The following is a 23,154-nucleotide window of genomic DNA, read 5'->3' on the forward strand; positions in this document are numbered from 1 at the left end:
GTGGCCTATAATTTATTTCAAAAAGGAGCTGGAGTTGGACTGCCCAAAAATAAGATCACCAACCCTTTGTGGCAAGCCACATTTCAAGGTGTCTAAATGTGGTTAGCAGCAAAATAACTGCCCCAATCTCTTTCATCTGTTTGCTTTGCTATCTTGCATTAGGAACTCAAACCGACCTCTGTCATGTTGCATTCAACAACTTTGAACGAGGCTGCCTTTCACGCGTCGCTCCGTTTCCATCCTCGGTTGCAGGTAGTTGGATCAGAATTCGCATTCTTCTGTCTTGGAGAATGATTTCTTGTGCTCACTGCTGATCTTGTTGCACGATGTGGATTTTGCAGCTGGAGTTCTTGACGATGATGCCCTAAGACTAGAGGATTAGAAAGGAAAATTTCACACGGCAAAACTACGTTAACAGTCCTCTGGGCGCGCAATCTTGTTGGCAATGGGAAATAAGGGACCAGTGCCAACACAAGAATTGACAATTGGTTCTGTTCTGTCTCCCTCTCTGATCTCTCTTTGCATCCCTGTGTTATGCCCAATGTTTTAAATAGCGGGCTAAGGTGTTTAGTGGTATATATCTAAAACAGCTAATAGTGGAGCTATAGCGGGATATAGCGGCTAAATTGTACATGAACACAAATAACAGCACCCTGCCTCGAAATGCTATAGCGGAGCGGGAGATTTAAAACTATGGTTATGCCCCTGGCGCATACTGAAGAACCATCCCATAATCCACTGCAGATGACATCAAGATCGACGACGAAGCACCGTCAAAGGCAGCACCACCGTCCACGTCTGTTGTGAACAATACTAAGAGCAAGACAGGTACGGCAACAGATTCCAGCTAGCATGTGTGTGAAGTCGAAGAAGACGGTACGTGCGTACGGATGTCCCTTTTCTAATCTAATCATAAAAATAGCGTCTGCTGCTGCTATCCCTAGACGTGGAGCGAGAGCAGCTGTTTGAAGGATCAAGCGATGTTCACACGCCACGGAAGAAAAGCACCCAAGAGATCCTCACCAAATACAAATTCAAAGGGGTAACTCTCTATCCACAGTCTCACCGGTACTATTTTGAATAGCTCATTTTTGTGATGATTTGCCGGACTCAGTGGCACATATATACTGACATACTGTACATTGCAGGACGCCGCGGCCGCCGCGGCTCACGCGAAACAAAAGCTCGTGGAGCGGCAGGAGAAACTTGCGGTAAATGGATCCACCAGTTCGTGATTTTTCTCTTATACAAATAAATGACCGACGCTGAGCGATGGCCATCATCCTCCCTGTCCCCAGAGAATAACCGAGCAGTCCGCGGAGCTCGAGAGCGAAGCCGCGAACTTCGCCACCCTCGCGCAGCAGATCAGGAAAAACACGGAGACCTGGTGGTGGAAGCGATGATTCTTTCCGGTTTCCGCGGTCGGTCGGTGCGGCTGTGTCTGAACGCGGGGTATCAACTCAGGCTAGTGCGCTTTTCCAGCCCCGCGCTGGCTTTGCCTACGGCGCCTTCGCCTTGGCTGTAACCAGCAGGTCTGCGTACGTAGCTCATGAAGAGTCACCGGCAGGACGCCACGAACCATATGCATGGCTGTAACCCACCCGTTGGTCGGTTCCTCTCTGCACAATCACAATCAGTCAATTCTAAGCACCAGCAACGTTGTGATTGATTTCTCAGTTTGGTCAACGTCGGTCAATCGCAGCCAGCATTTGCTGCAACGTAGTAGTATAGCGTGGCGGTAGTGCTGCTCTGTACTACCAGCCCCAGCAGAATGAGAAGCAAAGCAATGTGACATTTAGCGTCCGCCCTGCTGCAGCAGCATATCCGTGTTTCCTATGAAATCTGTTTAACTTGAATGAGAGATGTGACCTGCCGGTGTATAGCTTCGCACCTGTTTGGATCCATTTGCTATAGCAAAAGTTTAGCTGCTACTAAACATCAGTATGGCTCTGATGCATGATGGCTACGGGCAACCATCAATTATCATTGATTGAATTAAACCTCGTTTACCATGTGCCGGTCTAGACTACGTGGAGACTCCCGGTACTACAACGGATGGCGCCGGGAGAGGACACGTGTAGCGGGAAGTACCTCTCTTTATGGTACACCGTACACCGCGAGTCGGAGACTGTTGAGCCTCAGGGACTGGGCCACGAGTGCAGCCAGGCCTCTTTTCTTCATAGGCCAGCCCATATGCCGCCTCCACATTTACTGTGGGCAGCCCAGCTGAGCTAAACAAAAACAAAAGGATCAAACACTATTCTCTCGTCTAGAATCTAGATAATGGCAGACGATGATCTTTCGTTGCAGAGAGAGAACAGGAGGAGAGACTCAGGTCGGGTGTAGTGGAATCACTAGCTAACATGCGGATCGGATAGGTTGGAGAAATAGTGTACTACTGTGTTGAAAGACACCAGAACGTCATGAAAAAATACACTAGTGGAGGGCACAGGAACGATTTTGAACACAGAGGAGATGTCCTGGGTATATATTAAAAAAACACAAGCATACCAGATTGATCCTGGTACATAGTGGTTCAAATCCGAAGATACGTATGCAGTTCTTTGCTGAGGAATGAACGGAGTGACAGTTGAGTAAACAAATACGTAGTGATATTACAAAGGCATAGTGATTACAATATTTTTTAACAGGCTGCCATTTTTTTAGCCTGGTAAGAGCAACTCCAGCCCACCTCCTAAAATGTCCCTATTCCAAATTTAGGGACTTGATCCAAAAAAATCCACTACAATGCAACTCCTACTTGGGCTCCCATTTTAGGAGAGCTGTCAAAATTTAGTTTCAGATCCCCAGAAAACAGGCCCTCCTATTCCTCCCTCGATTCGTCTTCCCCGCTGCCGCTCGTCTTCCCCGCCGCCACTCGGGAGCTGCCGTGCTGCTCCTGCCGCGAGCCGCGAGCCTCCTCCCCTCCCGAACTCTACCTCGGCACGGCATCGCGAGCGCCCCGTCCACCCCAGGAGCACTGCGCCGCGTGGAGCCTGTCGCGGGGCTGCAGCCACACTCGCGCGTCGCGCGGGCATCACGTGGGCTTGTGGCAGCGCGGGGAGCCGCAAATGGTGGCGCCGGGTTTCTCCGAAGGCGCGCTGCCTCCCCGTCCAGCTGCTGCCATGAAACATCGTTCCTTCGTCGCTCCTCATCGCCAATCTGCCTCGATTCCCCTCACTGCCAACCTGCCTCGTCACCAAGAAGGCCCTTCTCCCGGCGGCGGCAGTGGCAGGATGCCTTCTCCCGGCAGTGGCGGCAGCGGCTTACCTCGCCAGTTCCCCAACGACCAGCCTCTACTCGGCCCTCGCGCGTTGACCTTCACGGAGCCTCACGCCGCCACCTGGGACGCCGGCAGCACCACAACATCACCAGAACATGTCTATGAGGTTGCCGGCGACGACTTCAGCCCCAACCATTGGACGCCTGACTACTCGGTGAGTTGTGCTAATTTCATTCCCAAGAGAGCCTTCTGAAGTTCTGATTCATTCCTAAGAGAGCTTGCGTCAATATTGATAGCCAATTTGTCTTGGGTATCTAATCTGAACACATAGTAGTTGACATATCAACAATCCAACAAGTCCTAGTTCAGCCTTTCTTTTCTAGGGTTAAACATAAACCCACCTGGTTTATAACAGTGGCAGTTGTATATTCTTTTTGATTCAGATGCAAAGCTGTAGCTGCACTAGATTCAGATATGATAATCTTTACCTAAGAGCTGCCTCTACTGCATAATCTTGGATTTTCATGATGTCTGATCTTGGGGATCTGCACATTTGCAATGCTACAGAGGGTTCCAATTTAATACTCCATTGTCATAGGAGTACTCTGGCACTAGAGTTCCATCATGGTGTTTAGGCATTTATTGTGAATTAAATAGTTGAGTTTACCTCTAGACACTAGATGTTGTGGCTTGTTGCTTGTATGCCATTGTGATGAGTTTCAGTATAAGTATCACAAGTTTGAACTTTGGGCTTCTGAAGTTTCTTTGCAATCTATTACATACTTGCCTTCATCATAGTCATGTGCAATTGTATGCCATTTTACTTGGTTCAGTTAAGGTAATTAGGGCATTCTTGTAAAACAGGTTGCTATACATAAAGTTTATAAGTTGTCTTAACCGCCACGTTTGACCCATTGTTGTTAAACACATCATATATGGTAGTAGGGCTTGAACTGGTTAGCTAGTTCTGCTCTTAAGTCAGGACAGCTTCTCAATGTACAGAGCTGCCAAGCTCCTTTTCAGTCGGTGGCATTGTTAGTGAGTAAAGAACTTCCTTAATAATTTAGCTATCATCAGTCATTGAGTTAAGATTGTTCTAATAGCTGAATCTGAATCAACACTCATATTTCTGTATATTTCTTTGTAGCAACCAAGGGCTTCAAGTGCAGCAGGAAGTGGATATTTCACAAATATATTGACACAGGAAGTGGATGATGATTTGGAATTGTTGAGGCAGCAGGATGCCACTCCAAGTACTGGCGGCAAATCCAAGCGAGGCAGCAACTACACTAATCTTGAAGATATCCAACTTTGCAAATCTTGGATTCATATCAGCAATGACCCTATCATAGAGAATCAGCAGCCAGGAAAAACTTATTGGGAGAGGATCGCAAATGATTTCCATAGGAACAGGGACTTTGAGTCCGATAGGACTCCCAATTCACTCGAGCATCGCTTTAGGATCATACTAAAGGAGTGCATGAAATTTCAAGGCTACTACGAGGAGGTCGAGCGTCGTCATCCAAGCGGCATTCCATACCAAGAGCATGTAATTGATCTTGCACTTGGTTCATCCCATATCTTGTCATTGCTATATATCTAATCATGCACTTGATCTTTGCTGCAGCTGCTGGAAGCCCAAGCAAGGTATGCCAGAAAAGCGAACGGCAAAAATTGTCAATTCGAACATTGTTGGCTCACGTTGAGGCACACTCAGAAGTTCGAATCAACGCTTGAAGGCAACAAGAAGCCGGGCAAGTCCAGAGAGCTCAACCTCCCGGTAGGAAGTGAACAAGAGGACGATGAGTCAACCGCCCAAGGCCAAGAAAGCTCCTCAATCCCTTCTGCCAAGAAAGCCCGACCTCCGGGTAGAAAGCAATCCAAAGACAAGCTGAAAAAAAATGAAGAAGATGACGAGTACAAGGATATGATGCAAAATTTGTTGGTAATGAAGATCGAGGAACATATGATGAAGAAAGAAAGGTGGGAGAAGGATATGATGCTTGAGCAATGCAGGCTTCAGATGGAGGAGGAGCGGCTGCAGTGGGAGCAGGAACAAAAAATTATGTTTTGTGATTTGACCACCATGGACGATGATCAAAGGGCATACGTGAAGGCGAAGAGAGCGAAGATTGTGAAGGCGATGAGTGCTAGTGTAGGCAAGACAGCTAGTCGTGAGAGTGGAGTGTAGGTTTGGTGAGAGTGGAGTCACTTATATCTGGTAGTGGTAGTTTTCTTATGCTACTGTTATCATTATCAATGGCACTGCAATCAGTATTGTTCAGTATATGCTATGCTATCAGAGATGCTATATGTGTTATCAGAGATGCTATATTTGATTAAATATGTGTTATCAGAGATGCTATATTTGATTAAATATGCTATCATTATTAATGCTATATGTGTTATCATAATGATTATTGAGATCTCCATTAGCTGATCGTCGCTGTAATGTAAAGCTGGAATGTTTTACTAGAATGTTATTGAAATCTCCAAGTTGCTGGAACCTGAGCAGTTCCTTCCTCATATATGGTTGACTTGAGAACATGCTTTGTTTATGCCTGATTGTGATGGCCTATGCTGCCATGTATGGTGTTGCCACAGGCCTTGCTATTTCTGCCATGTATCTGGCTGATGTGTGTGTATCTTGTATGCATCAATCTGGAATCCAAGATGGTGAAAGGTTCATCATTCATTTGGCATTGGGAGAATTGACTAGATGTGCTTATTGTTATCCTATGGCAATGGATATATTCTACAATTTCAGCTAACTACCTAGAACTATGAATTGCCCACAAGTGCTCTACAAGGTCATCACAAAGTCGCTCATGTGAAGACCTATCCTCAATCTCGTCGTGTATCTTCAGGAAGTCCTCTAGCACAAGAGCATTACGGCGTTGGTAGTCCACAGGTTGCAACACAGGGATACCCTCCTGATGGTAGTTAAAGTCATCTTCCTCATCTCGCTCATCCTCAATTATCATGTTGTGCAAGATTACACAAGCTTGCATTATGTACCATAGATCTTCCTTGTGCCACATTCTTGCAGGACCCCGCACTATTGCAAAGCGAGCTTGGAGTACCCCAAACGCTCTTTCGACATCTTTCCTCGCTGCTTCTTGAGCCATTGTGAAGTGGATTTTCTTGTTGCCCTGTGGTCTTTGAAAAGCTTTGACAAACGTTGCCTAGGCTGGGTATATCCCATCAGCAAGATAGTACCCCATTGTGTACTTGTTTCCATTGACCATGTATTCCACTTGTGGCGCCGTCCCAGAAGTCACACTTTGGAAGAGTGGAGAGCGGCGCAAAACGTTAATATCATTTAGTGAACCTAGAAGGCCGAAGAATGCATGCCAAATCCATAGATCTTGTGATGCAACGGCCTCAAGGATCATGGTCGGCCCATCTTCTTTCCCTTCATATGCTCCTCTCCAACCTACTGGGCACTTGTCCCATTTCCAATGCATGCAATCAACGGAACCAAGCATACCTAGGAACCCTCTTGCACTATTAATTGCCAACAGCTTGGTTGTGTCCTGGGCATTGGGGGCCCTCAAGTATTCTTCACCAAAGACATCGACGACAGCCTTCACAAAATGCTTCAGACACTCAATGATGGTGCTCTCTCCCATCCTCACACACTCATCCAAAAAGTTGGCCGAAATACCGTAGGCAAGCATCCGAATGGTGGCAACAACCTTCTGTATGGGAGAGGCACCAAGAGTTCCGATGGCATCGGGCTTCTGACAAAAATAGTCATCATGAGACTCCACTGCATCCACTATCCGCAGAAAGAGCGACCTAGACATCCGAAACCTCCTTCTGAAATGTCTCTCACTGTATACACACTGGTCCACGAAGTAGTCCAGGTAGATGCGATTGTGACCTCCCGAAATGTCCCATGGCACTTTGCGGCGACCCAGCAACGACCCACGAAACTTTTTCGCGCTTGTTTCTCTTGGAGCCCTCAAGAAGACCAGCAATGATGAAGAGGTCGTCAACATCAGATTCGTCCTCTTCATCCCACCGTCGACGAACTCTAGTTCCAAACCTTGACATCTGCCATAGCAACAAAAAAAGGGAAAATGTCAGGGATATAATGATGTTATCCACATTTTTAGACAAAGAATGGGATCAAGGCTGTCAACTAAGTAGTATAGTTAAAGCTATGTTTGCAAACATGAAGAAGAAAAGGACCTAGACGGCAACAAGCAGTACAGTTTAGAGGAAAGAATAAGATTAGCAGATGTTTGCAAGCTTTGTTTGTTCAGGCCAATTTCTGGATCAAAACCAAAAGAGCTTGCTCTACTCAGCAAACAAATAAAGCATACATGTGAGAAAACATGATGTAATGCTAGAAACGATGAATGAAACAGGTACATGGCATGATTGCCATCCTCTCTTCTCTACAGGAATCAAACAGATACACTAGTTTTCATATAACATGTCCATCATATTAGAGCATCGAAGGCAATGTGTCCATGAAATTTTTTGCATAAAGTGATCTGCTAGCTCTGCCTATACTTCATCACTAAACTTTCTGCATATTCCCTTTCTTTTGATTTCAATCAAGATCCAAGTAAACAACAAAGAAATCAAGCACTCCCACTGACTCACTGTGAAGCAGGGGCTGGGGGCTGGGGCGACTCCACAATGTGCTGCTACTGCTGCCGCCAGCCAAGAAATGCCGCCAGCCAAGAACAGCACCGATGACGGGAGGGGCGAGGGCAGATGGCGGATGACCTTCACGCCGCCACGGAGAACGGAGGTCGAGGTGCCGCGGGCCCGCCGAGGCCGAGGCGGCGGCGGCGGACTTCTCTTCGAGGATGGAGTTGGTGGCCGACGCACCTGGGTCGAAGAGGAGCCGGTCGGAGCGGATGCCCCGCACGACGATGGCGTCCTCCGCCGCGTCGTCGCACGCCGCCGCTAGCGCCGACGCCTCGGACGCCGTGGAGAGGCTGTCAGAGCAGCAGTCCTGCCGTGCACAGGAGGCCGTGAAGGAGGACTCGGCGGAGTCGAGGACGATGGAGGCGATGGTCCTGGCGGCGCCAGCCGCCTGCGGCGGGTGCGCGGCGCGGGGGCCTGCTTGGGAGCTGGAGCGGTAGGGTCTTTTTTTTTATGGGAGCTCTGATAGGATCTTGGGCTGGAGTTGGAAGCAAATTTGGGTCCCTATATTTTGCAGACCAGCCTGCAAATGAAAAATATAGGGGCCCAATTTACATGCTGGGCTGGAGTTGCTCTAAGGAAACGACATGTCCCTTTAATAATGTAGAAAATGTGACCATGCATGTTGAAAACGCTGGAGCAGGCATCTTGTTGGCTATCGTCACCTGCTATAGGAAGGAAGGTAATGAATTGGTAAACGATAGGGAAGAAATAGGCGAACTGTGTCTTCTTTCTTTGGGACAAAATACAGTGGTAGGCTAGGCAGGAAGAAAGTACCACATGGAGACCAAATTATGCCTTGTTTAGTTGGACCCCAAAGTCCAAAAAGTTGCTACAGTACCTGTCACATCGAATGTTTGCGGTCCGTGCATGGAGCATTAAATGTAGACGAAAAGAAAAACTAATTGCACAGTTTGGTGGGAAATTGCGAGACAAACGTTTTAAGCCTAATTAGTCAATGTTTGGACATTATTTGCCAAATAAAAACGAAGGTGCTACAATAGCCCCAAATTCCAAATTTCGTGAACTAAGGCTTAATATTTAAAGCGGTTAGCAGGCCTGCGTATAAGAAATCTGTAACGATGCAGCCTGCTGTACCTGTGTAGCAGCAGGAGGCAAAGGCTGTATAAGTACATTCAATTTAATAAGTTCAGTAATGGATATATAATTGTGAATTATATTATAGGGCTGATGAGTTTCTTTCTGTCTCACATTCACTTTTGAGTACTGGTTACCTAGAATTGGTACATATTATGAAGTGAGGGACTGTAGGGGGTGTGGTTTGTTGGTCACAAAAATAGGGGAGCAAGAAAGATTGCTTTGGTTCATACAGATGTATTCAGTGAATAATGTCAGACACAGAAATTGGGGAAAATGGTGATACAATATGTAATCATCTATAAGGGTGTACATATGTTTAGACCTTATCTATTTTGGGGCGTGGTTTGAGGAAGCCCTACGGTTACCGGCTTTTCCTTGATCTTCAGAGTCTTGGGTACGAACTTATGAAGCAAACAATGTGGCGCACAAAAGCAGGGAGAGGTAGTTTGACAACCACAGGAAGCGGGAAGTCAATAGCTTCAGTTTAGATGCAGTGCAAGATTAGTAACGGTTTGTAGTAATACATTATTACAGGTGATGATGGGAGGCCTATGAAGAATTATTCAAGATAGCTTGGACGGTAAAGAGCGAAACCAGAAATCAGAACTGGACAGAAGGCTGTGTAATTTTACCTAAAGAGGACCATGGTGTAGAAATATTGGCTGATAACACAGGTAGTGTAAAATCTATGAAAGCATGTAGTTCTTGCTGAAGCAACCAAATGCAAGTGGGACAGCGCAAAAAAAAAAAAATCCTGTAAAGTTAGAATGGGAAATGTGAAAACGGGTGCGTAATGTCAATAGGCTGAGACTATTTTTGACGCAAATAGGTTGAGACTATTGAACCGGGAAAAGTGAAAAGGTAAAAAACGGAAAATTGTTTCCAAATAGTATTTTTAGTAACGAACAAAAGAGGAAGAGTGGGATCATCATAAGAAGATTAATAATACGTTGTAAACAAATTGTAACCTGCATGTGCCCACTTGCGGGTAGTGCTGCCTTTAGTGCTCTGGATCCAGACGAATCCATTTGTCTGCAGAATTAATTACTATGATGAAATGACTACACAATAGCCTGGAGGTAATATTTGATTTTTACACAACGTAGTGGTAACTTGGAGCTACATTTGGAATCACTATCATTTTTATTATCAGATAACTCCAAGCAAAAGGCATTTCTTCCAATCTCAACACAAATGTCACGTCTAAAATTGTTCAAAATAAGAACTGGTAGCTAAATCCAAGAACAGAGATGCAATGGGGATAGTTCGGATAGGCAAAAGAGTAAATCAGAAGATATGGTATATTGGTATGACCACCTGTAACCACTCACCTAGAATACGTCTCAAATTTACCTCTTTGATGTTGTTGCAACATCAACAGTGCCTGGGCTGTTGGGTCCCACAATCAGGAGCTGTTCCTGGATTACAACGCTGCAAAATTGCGGAAATAACATAGCATGGTCTTAGCTATATATCCCATAATCATCTATACATGCCATAACTAAAATCGTTCTAAATAAAAGGTCACTCCACCATAATCTTTCACGGGGGAATCGACACAACCAAATTAGCTGGACTAAACAGAAATGTGAATGTACCAAAAAAAAGTTCAGAAAAAAGAAGAAATATGTATAGTAAATTACACTACTTTGTGTATTATAGTTAGGGTGTCAATGTCCTCCAGCAATCAAAACAAAGTAGTCTAACTTGAGAACAGAGTAGTCATAACTATAGTTGACACTGTGGCCTGGACGACGCGGCTCCATTCGTGAGGATAGATTAGAATAAAGGAAAGAATGATCATTTCATCTTTATCTCAATGAGCTAGAAAAGGGCATGCACCTCTCGCTTACTCTGTTTAATAAAGCTGTTAATATACGTGTGCAAAGGGGAAACATTAGTGAAGTATTAAGAGCTTTATTAAACAGAGTAATTTGGACATGCAACTACGAACATGAGACGGAGGGAGGAAGGATCGGGAGGAGCTCGCCCGCAGAGCTGACCCGTCGGCACGGCCGGCGAGGAAGAGCCCAAACCCTAGGTCGGATCGCCGGCGCACCGGGGGCGGAGAGGCCGGCGCGGCACTCGGCGGCGGCGACCTCGCGGGGGTTGGGGGGCGAGGACGGCGCTCGCGAGGGTGGGGACGGGTGCGGCCTTCGTCACGGTGCGGGGAGGAGAAGAGTCTGGAAGGAGAGGAGAACTACGGGTGTGGGGAAGAAGAAGCTAGAAACTGAGTATATATTTGTTTATCCGGATTCTTATGTGAAGCAAAAGAAGCCAAATAAAATCAGAGGAGAAGGCGTTGGAAGAGACGTGAAACACGAGAAGCAGCTTCGAATAGGAGCGGATCCAACCAATCTTGTCCACACGATAGAAGATCGGACGGTTGGGACAATTCGGGGCGACGTGGACGGTGCTCCTGGCCGAGGAGCGACGCAGTTTATAGTATAGGAAATATAATTTTTAATTAATCTTGTTTCGTGGGTTGGTTGGCTCCAAGCTAGTAGTCCTAGTACCCCTACTGCTCACTCACATCTTGCTTGCCGACCACGGGCACGAGGACCTCGTGTGCTGCTGCCGGCCACAATCGAGGTTCCCGAGCAACATCTCTTACTATTACTCCATGTGTTATAGCAGCACTTTGATTAGTAGATGTAATGGTCTATGTGGCCTCCTGTCCCCCATCTTCAGCTAGCGGAAAAAGCAGGACAAAGGCATGACCAACCAAACAAAGCAGCGCATGGCGCAGCACCGGCCATGGTGATGGTCCGATGGACTGATGGTGATGCTAACCGCCCCCCCCCCCCCCCCCCCCCCCTGCCCCCACACCCCACCCCACCAACTAATCCCCTCCTCCGTCCACGAGCCATATTGTCTTAGTGAAATAACAGTGTTTTTCTCTCACAACAAATCAGCATTAACATTGACATCAGCCGTTTTTTCCAGCCAGCCGAACAGGGCGAAAGTATCAGTGACACAAGGACTGGGTGCCGTTTGGTTCACAAATATCATCAACGGCAACACAAAAGGGAATGCATAAACGACGGGTAATGGAAATGAAACAGTTACTTGCTTGTTTTGTTTGGTTCAACGAAATCGAGCGGTTCGGCAGCCGCGGCATGGGTTGCCCCGGCAGCAGAATACGTTGTATATTAAATAAACAAACAGAGACAACTACTAATTTGTTTTTCTGGAACGATTTTTTAACGTTTATTAGACGAAGCTTTTTAGACACGGAGGGGGTAATTAAGTAGTAGGGGCGGCGGCGTTCACATGAACCGACCTTGATGCTCTGACCATGATGACAGAGAATTGAATACTGTGCATGCATACGAGCCATTATTAGTACAAAAAATATTCAAGTACAAAAAGTATTTGCTAATTTAATAAGTAAATGGCTAATATATATACATATTTTGGAAAAGTATCTGTTGGAGATTCTTAGTTGTAAACATGTTTTCATCCTCACTCCTCAGAGGATGGTTAGACTACAAACTCTCCTGTTTCTGCGCAGGACTCTTGGTCGTTTGCGAAAACATTTGTGAAGAAAAACATGAACCCTACTAGGCCCATTTGACATAAAAAAAAAAACGGGGAATGTTAAATGTCATTGTGCCGCTCGGTTGCGAAAACTCTTGACTCGCTGGCTAGATTGGCAAACGAAGAGGAACAGAAGAAACAATGATTTTCGTGGTGCAGCCAGTACTCTTAACAATCGTAGCTCTCTCAGCGTTACAAGCAAACGCGACAACGCCGACTGTGCCCCATCCGAAAGAAATCCGGCGTCTCCACCTCGTCCACCAATCAGGCGGTCGCCTCGCCAAGACCCTCGTCCACCAATCGGACTTAGGATTCTGCAGCTCAGGGCCCAGCTAGGGCCAGGGGCCGTCGTGTTCCACCGCCGACCACGCGATGGAGCTGCGCCCGCTCGCGTCGTGACGTCGTCTCCTGTCCACGGGACCCGCGAGCGACGAGCGAGTCCCACCAGCCAAGAGCGCCTGGCACGTTTCTCGGCTACGTGGGCGCACCTGCACCACGGTATGTTACAGTACAGGCTCTCACATACATCATAGATGATTGATCATACGATGCTTTATACTAGTTTATTTATAATCACAAGTCGTCTTTTCTTTTGTTTGCAGAGAAGTCGTATATCTTGACCAGCGCAGGCCCTAGTACTGGTACGGAACGTGGGACCAATAGAAAACGGAGACGCATTTTATTCTCGAGTTGTTTGACTACAGTTATAACCTACTATTAGCTCATTTGTTGGCTACGAGACAACTTTATCATTAATACATAGTCCAACTTACAGTGTTTTTTTGAGCTTGTACGGCTATAAATACGTATATATACATGTCTGTGAGTTGTTTGACTTAGGGGTGTTTGGATCAGGGCTAAAGTTTAGTCTGGATCACATCGGACGTTCGAATGCTAATTAAAAAGATTAAACATGAGGTAATTATAAAACTAATCGCACAGGAATAGACTAATCAGTGAGGCGAATCTATTAAGCCTAGCAAATATTCACTGTAGCACCACATTATCAAATCATTGACTAATTAGGTTTAATAGATTCATCTCATAGATTAGCCTCAATTTATGTAATTAGACTATGTCTAATTAGGGATGGCAACGGGTACCCACGACCCATTTACCCGCGGGTAAAAACCCTATTAGGGTACGGGTTTGGGGGATTTTGCCCCCCATGGGTATGTTACTGGGTGATTACCTCACCCATCGGGTGAAGCGGGTATGGGTGTGTTCTTGTATACCCCAAACCCGTTACCCGATGGGTCCCCGTTTGAGTATGACACATAGGTCCATCCAGTCATTAAGCAGTATATAGAGAAGAAAATCCTAGCGTTCCAATTAATCCTCCTCATTCAGCAGCGCCGCAACCCAGGCGTCTCCGCGTCTGTTCGCATCCGCTTCCTGCGCCGCATACTTGCATGATCATTCTGAATTTTTTATGATGTTAGCTTTGTGAATTGTGATCTTGTGTTATTGTTAAATAGGGATGGGTCACCCGATGGGTACCCGTTACCCACGCAGGTGATGAATCTGGGTAAATTTGAGACCCGTCACGGGTAACAGGTACGGGTGATGGGGTGTTTGAACCCTGGTGGGGGCAGGTGTGTTCTTCTGCCCCCCACCGGGTTTCTCACCCGTTGCCATCCCTATGTCTAATAGGGCTAATTGGTATCAAAGACTCGATGTGCTGCGAAAACAAACACCCCAATACGACGAGATGTTGCAAGTCTCGTGATCTTCAAATTACACGAGACACGGGATGAAATGGTATTCCGTTCTTCTATTTCAATATATAAAAACAAACACACACGGAAATGCATTAGGTCTATCTCCAATGCTATGTCACGATAGTATGATTAATAATACAGTTTGTTGCTTGCTATATATACATTTATAACCTACTATTAGCTCATCTATATAGTTGTGGGCTACGAGGACATCTTTATCATTAATACATAGTCCAACTTCTTAGCTAATAGTGTTTCTTGAGCTTGTACGTCACTTGACTATAAATACATATATATACATGTCTCGAGTTGTGTTTGACTTAGCTCCGATGATACGACGAGATGTTGCAAGTCTCATGGTCTTCAACTTACATGAGAAAAATACGTAAATATACATGTCTCGAGTTGTTTGACTTAGCTCCGGTGATACGATGAGATGTTGGCCCTGTTGGGTTTACCCCATATTCGATTTGTTCGGCTTCTTTTTTGGGTTATTTGGATTGGTACCATTATAATTCTAAGAACTTTGAGATGTACCATTAAAATTCACCTATTTTGAAACTTGCCATTACAATTCTTCTTCTACCTTATACTTGCCATTTTCTATGTCTTCCGGGTGTCTAGGCCCACTATCCAGGCCGTATACATGGACACATCTTCCGTATGGACCAAAACACCCTCGGTGAAAGGTCCTAATATGGCTAGAGGGGGGGTGAATAGCCTATTTAAAAATCTACAAATCAACTAGAGCAATTTGATTAGTATGACAAATAGCGAAATACAAACTTGCTCTAGCTCTACAAGGGTTGCAAGCCACCTATCCAACAATTCTAGTTGCAATGATTACTAGGCACACAACTTGCAATATTACTGCTCACTAAGAGCTCTCAATCTTGCTACTCTAAAGAGCTCCACTAGATAAACTTAAAATAACAAAGCAAGCTCTCAATTCTAATTATACTAAAGAGCTTGCCACAACTAGTTTGTAAGAGTATAAATAAGTGAGTAGGGTGATTATACCGCCGTGTAGAGGAGTGAACCAATCACAAGATGAATACTAAATCAATCACTGGGAGAATACTAAAGGGCAAGAGACAATCAATTTTTCTCCCGAGATTCACGTGCTTACCGGCACGCTAGTCCCCGTTGTGTCGACCTGTGTCGACCAACACTTGGTGGTTTGGCGGCTAAGAGGTGTTGCACGAACCTCGTCCATATAATTGGACACCGCAAGAAACTACCCACAAGTGAGGTAACTCAATGACACGAGCAATCCACTAGAGTTACCTTTCGGCTCTCCACCGGGAAAGACACAAGACCCCTCACAATCACCATGATCGGAGCCGGAGACAATCATCAACCTCCGCTCAATGATCCTCGCTGCTCCAAGCCGTCTAGGTGGCGGCAACCACCAAGAGTAACAAGTGAATCCCGCAGCGAAACACGAACACCAAGTGCCTCTAGATACAATCACTCAAGCAATGCACTTGGATTCTCTCCCAATCTCACAATGATGATGAAACAATGATGGAGATGAGTAGGAGGGCTTTGGCTAAGCTCACAAGGTTGCTATGTCATTGCAAATGGCCAAGAGAGTGAGCTTGAGCCAGCCATGGGGCTTAAATAGAAGGCCCCACAAAATAGAGCCATTGTACCCCTTCACTGGGCATAACACGGGGTGACCGGACGCTCCGGTCAGATCGACCGGACGCAGGACCCCAGTGTCCGATTGCCTAATGCTTGCCATGTGTCATCGGCTTCAAACGCTAATCGCTCGATCTCAACGGTCAAGAGATGACCGGACGCGTCAGTTAGAAAGTGACCGGACGCAGGACCCCAGCGTCTGGTCGTTTCCAGTAAGGTTCCAAACACGAAATTTCACGACCGGACACACCCGGTGTCAGGTCACTCAATGTTTTCTTTATGCACCTCACATCAGCGTACGTCGGCACTGACCGGACTCAGACCATGAGCGTCCGGTCAGTTTACATGCTAGCATTCGGTCGCAAGACCAAGACCGTGTGCTTACTGCTGTCACTGACCGAACTTTGAACCCAGCGTCCGGTCACTGCACCACCAGCGTCCGGTCACTCTATGAACCCCTGTCTTTTCTGTATAGGGCGCCAGTGGCACCGTCGGACTGTTTGCACTTAAAAGTGCATCTAGCCCTTTAGTGGGTTTTGGATGATTGAATGACAACGTGATTAAAGGACTAACTCATTTGCTAAGTGTGGACAGACAATAGGTTATCTCACAAGTACTTAATGAAAGCCAAAATGATGTGTTGTTGTATAAACAATCTAGTTCAAGCACAAGACAACAATACAAATGGAATTCATGCAAAGGCTTATTCATTGTGGGATTTCCGTGTACTATGTGAAAGCAAGCTTATAAGAATTAATTAATGAGACATAAGGGATTGCGTATGGAATGGTCTCATATTTGAAGCTTGCTAAATTAAAATAAAAAGAATAACAATACATGAATGGATGATTTAACACAAGTTGTGACTTGATGGCTTGAGATGGTGAAGATAGCAAGGAAAGGCTTCGAGGTACTAAGCAAGGGTGAAGGGCAAGCGATGGCTTGGCGGCCGAAGAACCTAGCTAGGGTGAAGAAGGAAGTACTTGCATTTAGTTGAGGTACTAATCAAGCTATGATGTTCATGTTTTTGTGGAGGATCAAATCACTATTGGAGTGTTTGATGGAAGTGACTTGATACATTTGGGATTATTCAAATTTGATGAATGGAATCAAGTCACATGCTTAAGATGGCTATGCTCAAGTGAAAATATCAATATCAATATGTTGGCACCCTCACTTGGTGAAGATTGGAATACACGGCCTCGGATTGAAAGGGATCAACTCAAAAGGTTTAATTTCGTTATACTTTTAAATTTGAGTTAATAGGAATGCCATACTATTAAGAGGGATGCATCATGTTGATAGATAATGTTTCATAAGTGCTTAAGCCAACCCATGTGAGTTTTGAGTATTTAAGAGACAAAAAAGCTAACTAATTTCTTGCTGGTCTAGCAATACCGGATGTGTCCGGTATTCATACCGGACATGTTCGATATGTGCCCAGCAATGGTAAAATTGTTGTTCTTGGGTTGGTTCATCGGGAGTTTCAACGTAAGTCGAGAGTTCCGACGGTCGGGAGTCCCGGCAAGGGTCGGGAGTTCTGACATCTTGCACTTTAACTGACTTAGAGGGTTCACTATCCTGGTCATACCGGACATGTCCAGTATGGATGGCCAGAAGTGTGGCAGAACCACCCGAAATAGCATACTTATGGAGGCGCTCGTCTTCAACCAGACACTAAGCACCCCAAAAGTAACTACAGCGAGCGGTGTCCGTCGGGCACACCCCAAGAGAGAACCCGAAAGATCCACATTTTTCCTAAGGATCCAATAATGAGAATGAGTTACAACACAAGTCCATCTCATACATTAGAGTTTCTTAAAAAGTACATTATTACAATACCAAATACAGAGTGCGGAATGATAAACAGCGGAATATTAAAAGATAACATCTAGCGATAAGATAACGAGGATTCCGTCTGAGCCCACCAGAAGGATCCTCCACACAAGGTACTCCTCAAGCATCACCTGCAATAGGGGTAAATAAACCCTGAGTACACAATGTACTCGCAAGACTTATCCGACCAGTGGGAATACTTTCTCGACTCCAAGGAATATGCTAAGCTTTATGGTTGCTGGTTTTCTTTAGCAGAAAGCAATACTAATAGTGAGTCATTATTGATGCTTATTATTATCAGCCGTATTAAGTTTTCATCTAGTCAATCTATATAAGCACCTGTTCTACTTTCAAGCAAGAGTTGAGCAATCGATCTGTTCCTTCTCCTTTTCCACTTCCAGTTCTTACTATGGTGTTGTCGGGGACCTAATACTGGGGTACCCCAGGATGTGGAACCAATAACCATCAAACGTTAAAAACTTTAGGATGGACAAGGGCGCCGCTACGTTCCTTGCCCGAATGACAGAAGTTTGGTTCCATCTCACCCGACGCCTTTGGGTCAGCCTTGCCTCGCCCAAGGGCTAAGGGCTGGCCTCCGATCTGCCCAACACCTTCGAGACAGCTCTGCCTTGCTCGAGGGTTGAGGGATAGACTCTGCCTCGCCTGACCCCCGGGGGGTGGGCTCGATCATGCCCAAGGGATAAGGACTGGACTCTATCTCGCCCGACGACCAAGGACGAACCTCGCCCCGTTCGATGTCTAAAGACTGGTCTTGTCTTACCTGATAACTTCTCCTTCGTTCCCTCATGATCATGGGCACGGAGCAAGATTAGACGTTCAGGTCAACTGTGGCTTCAAGGACCATACTCTGTGCCCCGGTAGGAAAGGTACTGCTAGGGAATGACTAGATGGGTGCTTTAGACCCTTCCGAGCGCCACAGAGGCCAAAAGGTATTGCAGGAGCGTGCTCCTCGCCCTGTAGAGTTGTAGGCACCGCCTTCAGCTCTGGGACACGGAATCCGATGAAGATATACGACAACCACTACACTCCTAAAAAAGGTTTGCGATCTCCACGAAGGACGGACATGCCGTCGCCATGTTATGGACCCAAGGGAGCGACGCCCGCTTCCCGACCCCTCGGGTCCACCAAATCAAAGGACCTTGCCCATAGCGCTACTCTGGACCCCGACCCTATGTCCCTCCGATAGAGACTCATAGGAGCCAGGAGGCGTGCGGAGCAAGGCTGTGCAAGGTTCATAAATCAAAAACACTATACTACAGCCCATATCATGTGTAGGGCAGTATTCTGCAGACATCCTGACATTCTATAGGGGCGTCAACAGTATTGTAGGCGCTTATCATCCTTCGCACTTATCAGAATGAGAAACCAGGCTGGGTAGATGTGAGCCACAAGACTAGGTAGAGTACGCATTCTAAGCCCTCACCCTTGTAAAGCCAGCCCCTTCATCTATAAAAGGGGATGTGCTTCCTCCAAATAAGGGGATGGAAGAACACGACACACAGACACAGTCAAGCTGCTACCAAGCTCTTGGCCTCCTTTTGTCCCTTCCATCAGAGACTTGGGACCGGTCCCTCTCTCGATCGTTTGTATCCCCTACTACGAACCAATCACGGTGCTAATAACACGAGCAGCAACAAACTGGACGTAGGGATATTCAGCCCAAACCAGTATAAATCTTGTGTCCTTTAGCGCACCATCTGAGCCTAACGCGCATTACTATAAATTTACTTACCGGTGCTTGTACGAAACACCGATAGGTGCTAAACCACAGACAAGCCGTACCGGATATTCCGACGATTCATGAATCAATGTGCCTAGCTCGGTGCCCTAAAGACACACGCCCCACTTGTACCCTAGGCCCAAGCAGGACTAACCCACCACTCTCCTATCTCGGGTGTCTAGGTCCCCGTCCAAACTTGGACTCCAAGCCCTCGCCCCTGAGTCTCGGACTCAGTGCGGTGCAAGGACCTCCACCACCTCCTCTTCCCATCAGTCGGTCCAGAAAGAGCCGAATCCACAACAAGAGAGCAGCAAGTCTTCCCTGTGCCTATACCCAAGTATGTGCTTGGGACAATAGTGTGTGACTTGCCTAGAGTCATATGTAATGACCGGTCCTTAATCGACATAGACAGGGAAAAAGTATAACCGGGCTATGCCCTATTGGCCACAGGACACAACCCCTCACACCCACCAGTACCAAATCCACATCCCTGCTCGGTCACCATTTTCCTTTCCATTATTTCATCATGATATCATAGTTTAATCACCTATTTACGAGTAACGGCAGGTTACTCACGCTACCGACATCCTGAGCAAAGCAGCTACTCGACCTATACTAGTAGGACTCATGGTGGATATATTTATGCATGTAGTTTCCATAAAAATGCCTGTAACGTAAATGCATATCATATAAATATATTCAGTGGTCATTTAAAAATAGGGGTTATGCACCGGGACTTGCCTTGGGCAGGTGCCGGGTTAGCAAGGTCAGTACCAATAGGCTCTTGGGCTCCCTCCTGTGCGAAGAGCTCCTCCTTGTACTCCTCGATCACCTCGTCATACTCTAGCTCACAGACGGGTACAAAGTCTACCTATTTGTGATCTATATGAAATGATGATGCAATGATTAACGCTACAGCAACAGCAACCCTAAATGCAAAAGTACATCTATTAAGCTACCAAGTGAGATCTACCCACTAAAGGCTAAGCTACGTACCAACACCATTGACAAGTATGAACGTGACATACATTCTTATGGTGACTATGGATATTCCTACCCTTAATGCCAATTTATGATACATACAATAAAGCAAGGATAATAACTACGCTATTAAGCAACTCGCTCTACGGCTACCAATTTTACAGCAAGTATATAAAGGCCTAAGGAACCTACTATAACCATTTCAAAACTAAAGCTATTGTCGGTTTGCCACAACAATTCCTGCAATTATTGATTGATATAACGCTAAGCTTTCTACTTAAATCTTATGAGCCTACCATCCTAATAGCTCATGGTGAACTAACTATACTAACAGGTAGATGACATTTTTGTGAACCTAACAAACTTAGTTTCATTATTTTTGGACAACCATGCAATTTACTATGATTTATCGAAGTTGGATTCATAACAGAAAATAAATAAACATTTCTATTCTCAAAAAAATAAGAAAATTGAATCCTCTTACGTCGGACCACAATGCGCGGCTCGGCCCAGCGCGCCATCCCGCCCGTGCGCGACAGCAGGCCACCGCGCGGCCCACGCGGAGGCACGGCCCAGCCGGCCAACGGCCCGCGACGGGGAAAGGCCTGCGCACGTCGGCAAATATGCACGGACACCCCCGACGTACTCAATAATCTCCGTGAGCACCAAAGCACTATTTCCTCAGTCTACCATTTTACAGCTGCACCCTCCCATTTCTACGTCTTCACCGTGACTAAGTCCCTGGCCCCCAGGGTGCGCACCGGTGCGACGACACGGGCACTGAGCGACCACACCGGCCTCACCCGAACCTCTACTACCTACCTAAGGGGTCGATAGGTACCTTGATGACAAGTAGAAGCTACTAGAGGTGACACGGTGAGCAGAGGCACAGTCACGAACTCCCTCCACGGCGGTGGCCCCTGACCTGCAAAGGCGGGCGCGTTCCCGTAAGCAACAACGGAGGCAAAACCAGCACAAGAGCCAGCGAGCACCAGGGAGTACTCACGGATACCTTTGCATTGATGGTTCAGTCAGAGGTGGTCTGAGCAGAGCTGGCCATGTGTGCTCGTGGTAGTACGGTGGTGCCCAACGGTGGCATGACCACCACGGTGGTGGTTGGCCTACTGCAAAGCTATGACTGCGGTGCATGGGGTGCTCAGGAGGGTACGACAGGCTGTGGGTGCATTGAATCATTACAAGAGGCACTGCATGGCTGCTTGCCATCGAGGAGTGCCAGCACGGTCTTGTGGACCTGGTGGTGCAGGATTATGAAATTAAGGTCCTGTGCAATGGCATACACCACAAGGTGGGGACGGGACGCAGCCAGATGCCTAACGAAGCCAAGCCTAAGATGAATTGGAGCCTACTGCTACGATTAAGGCGAATTGGGGGAAATCGTCACGGCGGGCATGGGACAGCGGAGGCAGGGAAGGTCATGGCGCAGCTTGGCTCAGACCTACGGTGGTGGACAATGCAATTACTGGCGTGCACAACCATGGGGGAGTAGTAGGGCATGGCTCTAGGCACCAGTCAGCATGGCGTGGTAGCAGGCTGATGAGGCAATGACATAGAGACACAGCGGGCAGTGTCCGATAAGGGACACAACATGATTGTGATGCTAAGGTGACATCGGGCAGGCTGTCGTCCAATGCACGAGCAGCCAAAGCGATGTCAACGGGCACAGAACGGGCGTGGCGATGGGCGGCGTGTAGCGTAGGCCTGACGTGCTCCCGGCCAAGGCAGCGCAGAGCAGGACGTGCACGTCGTGTCCTGGAGGCAAGGAGACATGGCCTATGCCTCGGCGTGTAGGGTGAGCCAGCCATGGCGGCAGGCGAGCAGCAGCGGGGCCGTGGCCGTAGGCGAGCAGCAGCGGGGGTAGACGGCCAGGACGCGCAGGCCGTGCGCGTGCATGGCGCAATGGGGCGTAGCCGAGCGTGGCAGTGGGTGCTGGCAAGCCAGCAGCGGGTGGTGACCGCGCCCAAGGCTAAGCCAGGTGTCGTGCACGCTTTTTAAAGCAGTGAGAAACCTTGTACGCAATGCTCCAATCACTAAACTAATTGCTCGATGCGCAAGAAGGTTCATTAAGCTATCTAATGGAGATAAGATATCGTCCTACTGCTTAAGCCGATCGTTCCACAGAGTTTGCCAAAAGTGGCATCGTCGGCCACTTCCGAAACTTACGCGAACGACATTGAAACGAACAATTTCGCATTGGAATCCAACCCAGCCTACGCGAGGTACTAACCAGCTATCCTTGTCCGACCATACCTAGTTTATCATCATTAGCCAAACGTTCTTTAGCCCTTTTAGTTTCTAAAACAATGCGATTACACAGTATTATATGAAACGTAACCACGGACTCATGTTTCGTATGAATGTTTCAAGTGCCAAACATCGAGTTATACTTTATGTCATACACATATGCACATAATTCCAGATGCTTATGAAATGTTTAAGCAAAACATTACAATGTAACACCGGGGTGTTATAAATCTACCCCCCTAAAACAAAATCTTGACCCGAGATTTCATGTGCCTAGTGTGAGAAAGAGGTAGGGAGTACATTTGGCACAATAACTAACTATCCGACCCAGAGAGAAGATGGAGGTTATTCTTTAATATGTAGCTCTCTTGCTCCCAGGTGGCTTCGTCTTCTAAATGATTTTGCCATTGCACCTTGTAAAACTTTATCACCCTGTTCTT

The 23,154-nt window shown here is 46.7% G+C and overlaps 3 protein-coding genes and 1 pseudogene across 3 annotated transcripts; 2 read left to right on the forward strand and 2 right to left on the reverse strand.

The window, feature by feature from the left end:
• The first annotated feature begins 143 nt into the window (after nucleotides 1-143).
• Nucleotides 144-1,965, forward strand: LOC136546845 (uncharacterized). Its single transcript, XM_066538816.1, has 6 exons — nucleotides 144-252; nucleotides 342-488; nucleotides 745-828; nucleotides 945-1,042; nucleotides 1,149-1,211; nucleotides 1,299-1,965. The coding sequence occupies exons 2-6, from the start codon at nucleotides 446-448 to the stop codon at nucleotides 1,401-1,403; spliced, it is 393 nt and encodes a 130-aa protein (XP_066394913.1). The 5' UTR covers nucleotides 144-252; nucleotides 342-445; the 3' UTR covers nucleotides 1,404-1,965.
• A 1,106-nt stretch (nucleotides 1,966-3,071) lies between these two features.
• Nucleotides 3,072-5,590, forward strand: LOC136466704 (uncharacterized). The gene is made up of 3 exons (XM_066465199.1): nucleotides 3,072-3,437; nucleotides 4,371-4,772; nucleotides 4,851-5,590. Exons 1-3 carry the CDS (start codon nucleotides 3,072-3,074, stop codon nucleotides 5,412-5,414), a joined length of 1,332 nt encoding a protein of 443 aa, XP_066321296.1. The 3' UTR covers nucleotides 5,415-5,590.
• A 162-nt stretch (nucleotides 5,591-5,752) lies between these two features.
• Nucleotides 5,753-11,214, reverse strand: LOC136546855 (protein ALP1-like; annotated as a pseudogene).
• On the reverse strand, nucleotides 7,294-8,336 carry LOC136510631 (uncharacterized; the record flags this gene model as incomplete). The annotated part of the gene is made up of 1 exon (XM_066505020.1): nucleotides 7,294-8,336. A coding segment is annotated over one exon (549 nt), but the record flags the coding sequence as incomplete, so codon positions are not given.
• Nucleotides 11,215-23,154: the final 11,940 nt, after the last annotated feature.

Source organism: Miscanthus floridulus, chromosome 1, assembly GCF_019320115.1.
Source record: "Miscanthus floridulus cultivar M001 chromosome 1, ASM1932011v1, whole genome shotgun sequence".
NCBI lineage: Eukaryota > Viridiplantae > Streptophyta > Magnoliopsida > Poales > Poaceae > Miscanthus > Miscanthus floridulus.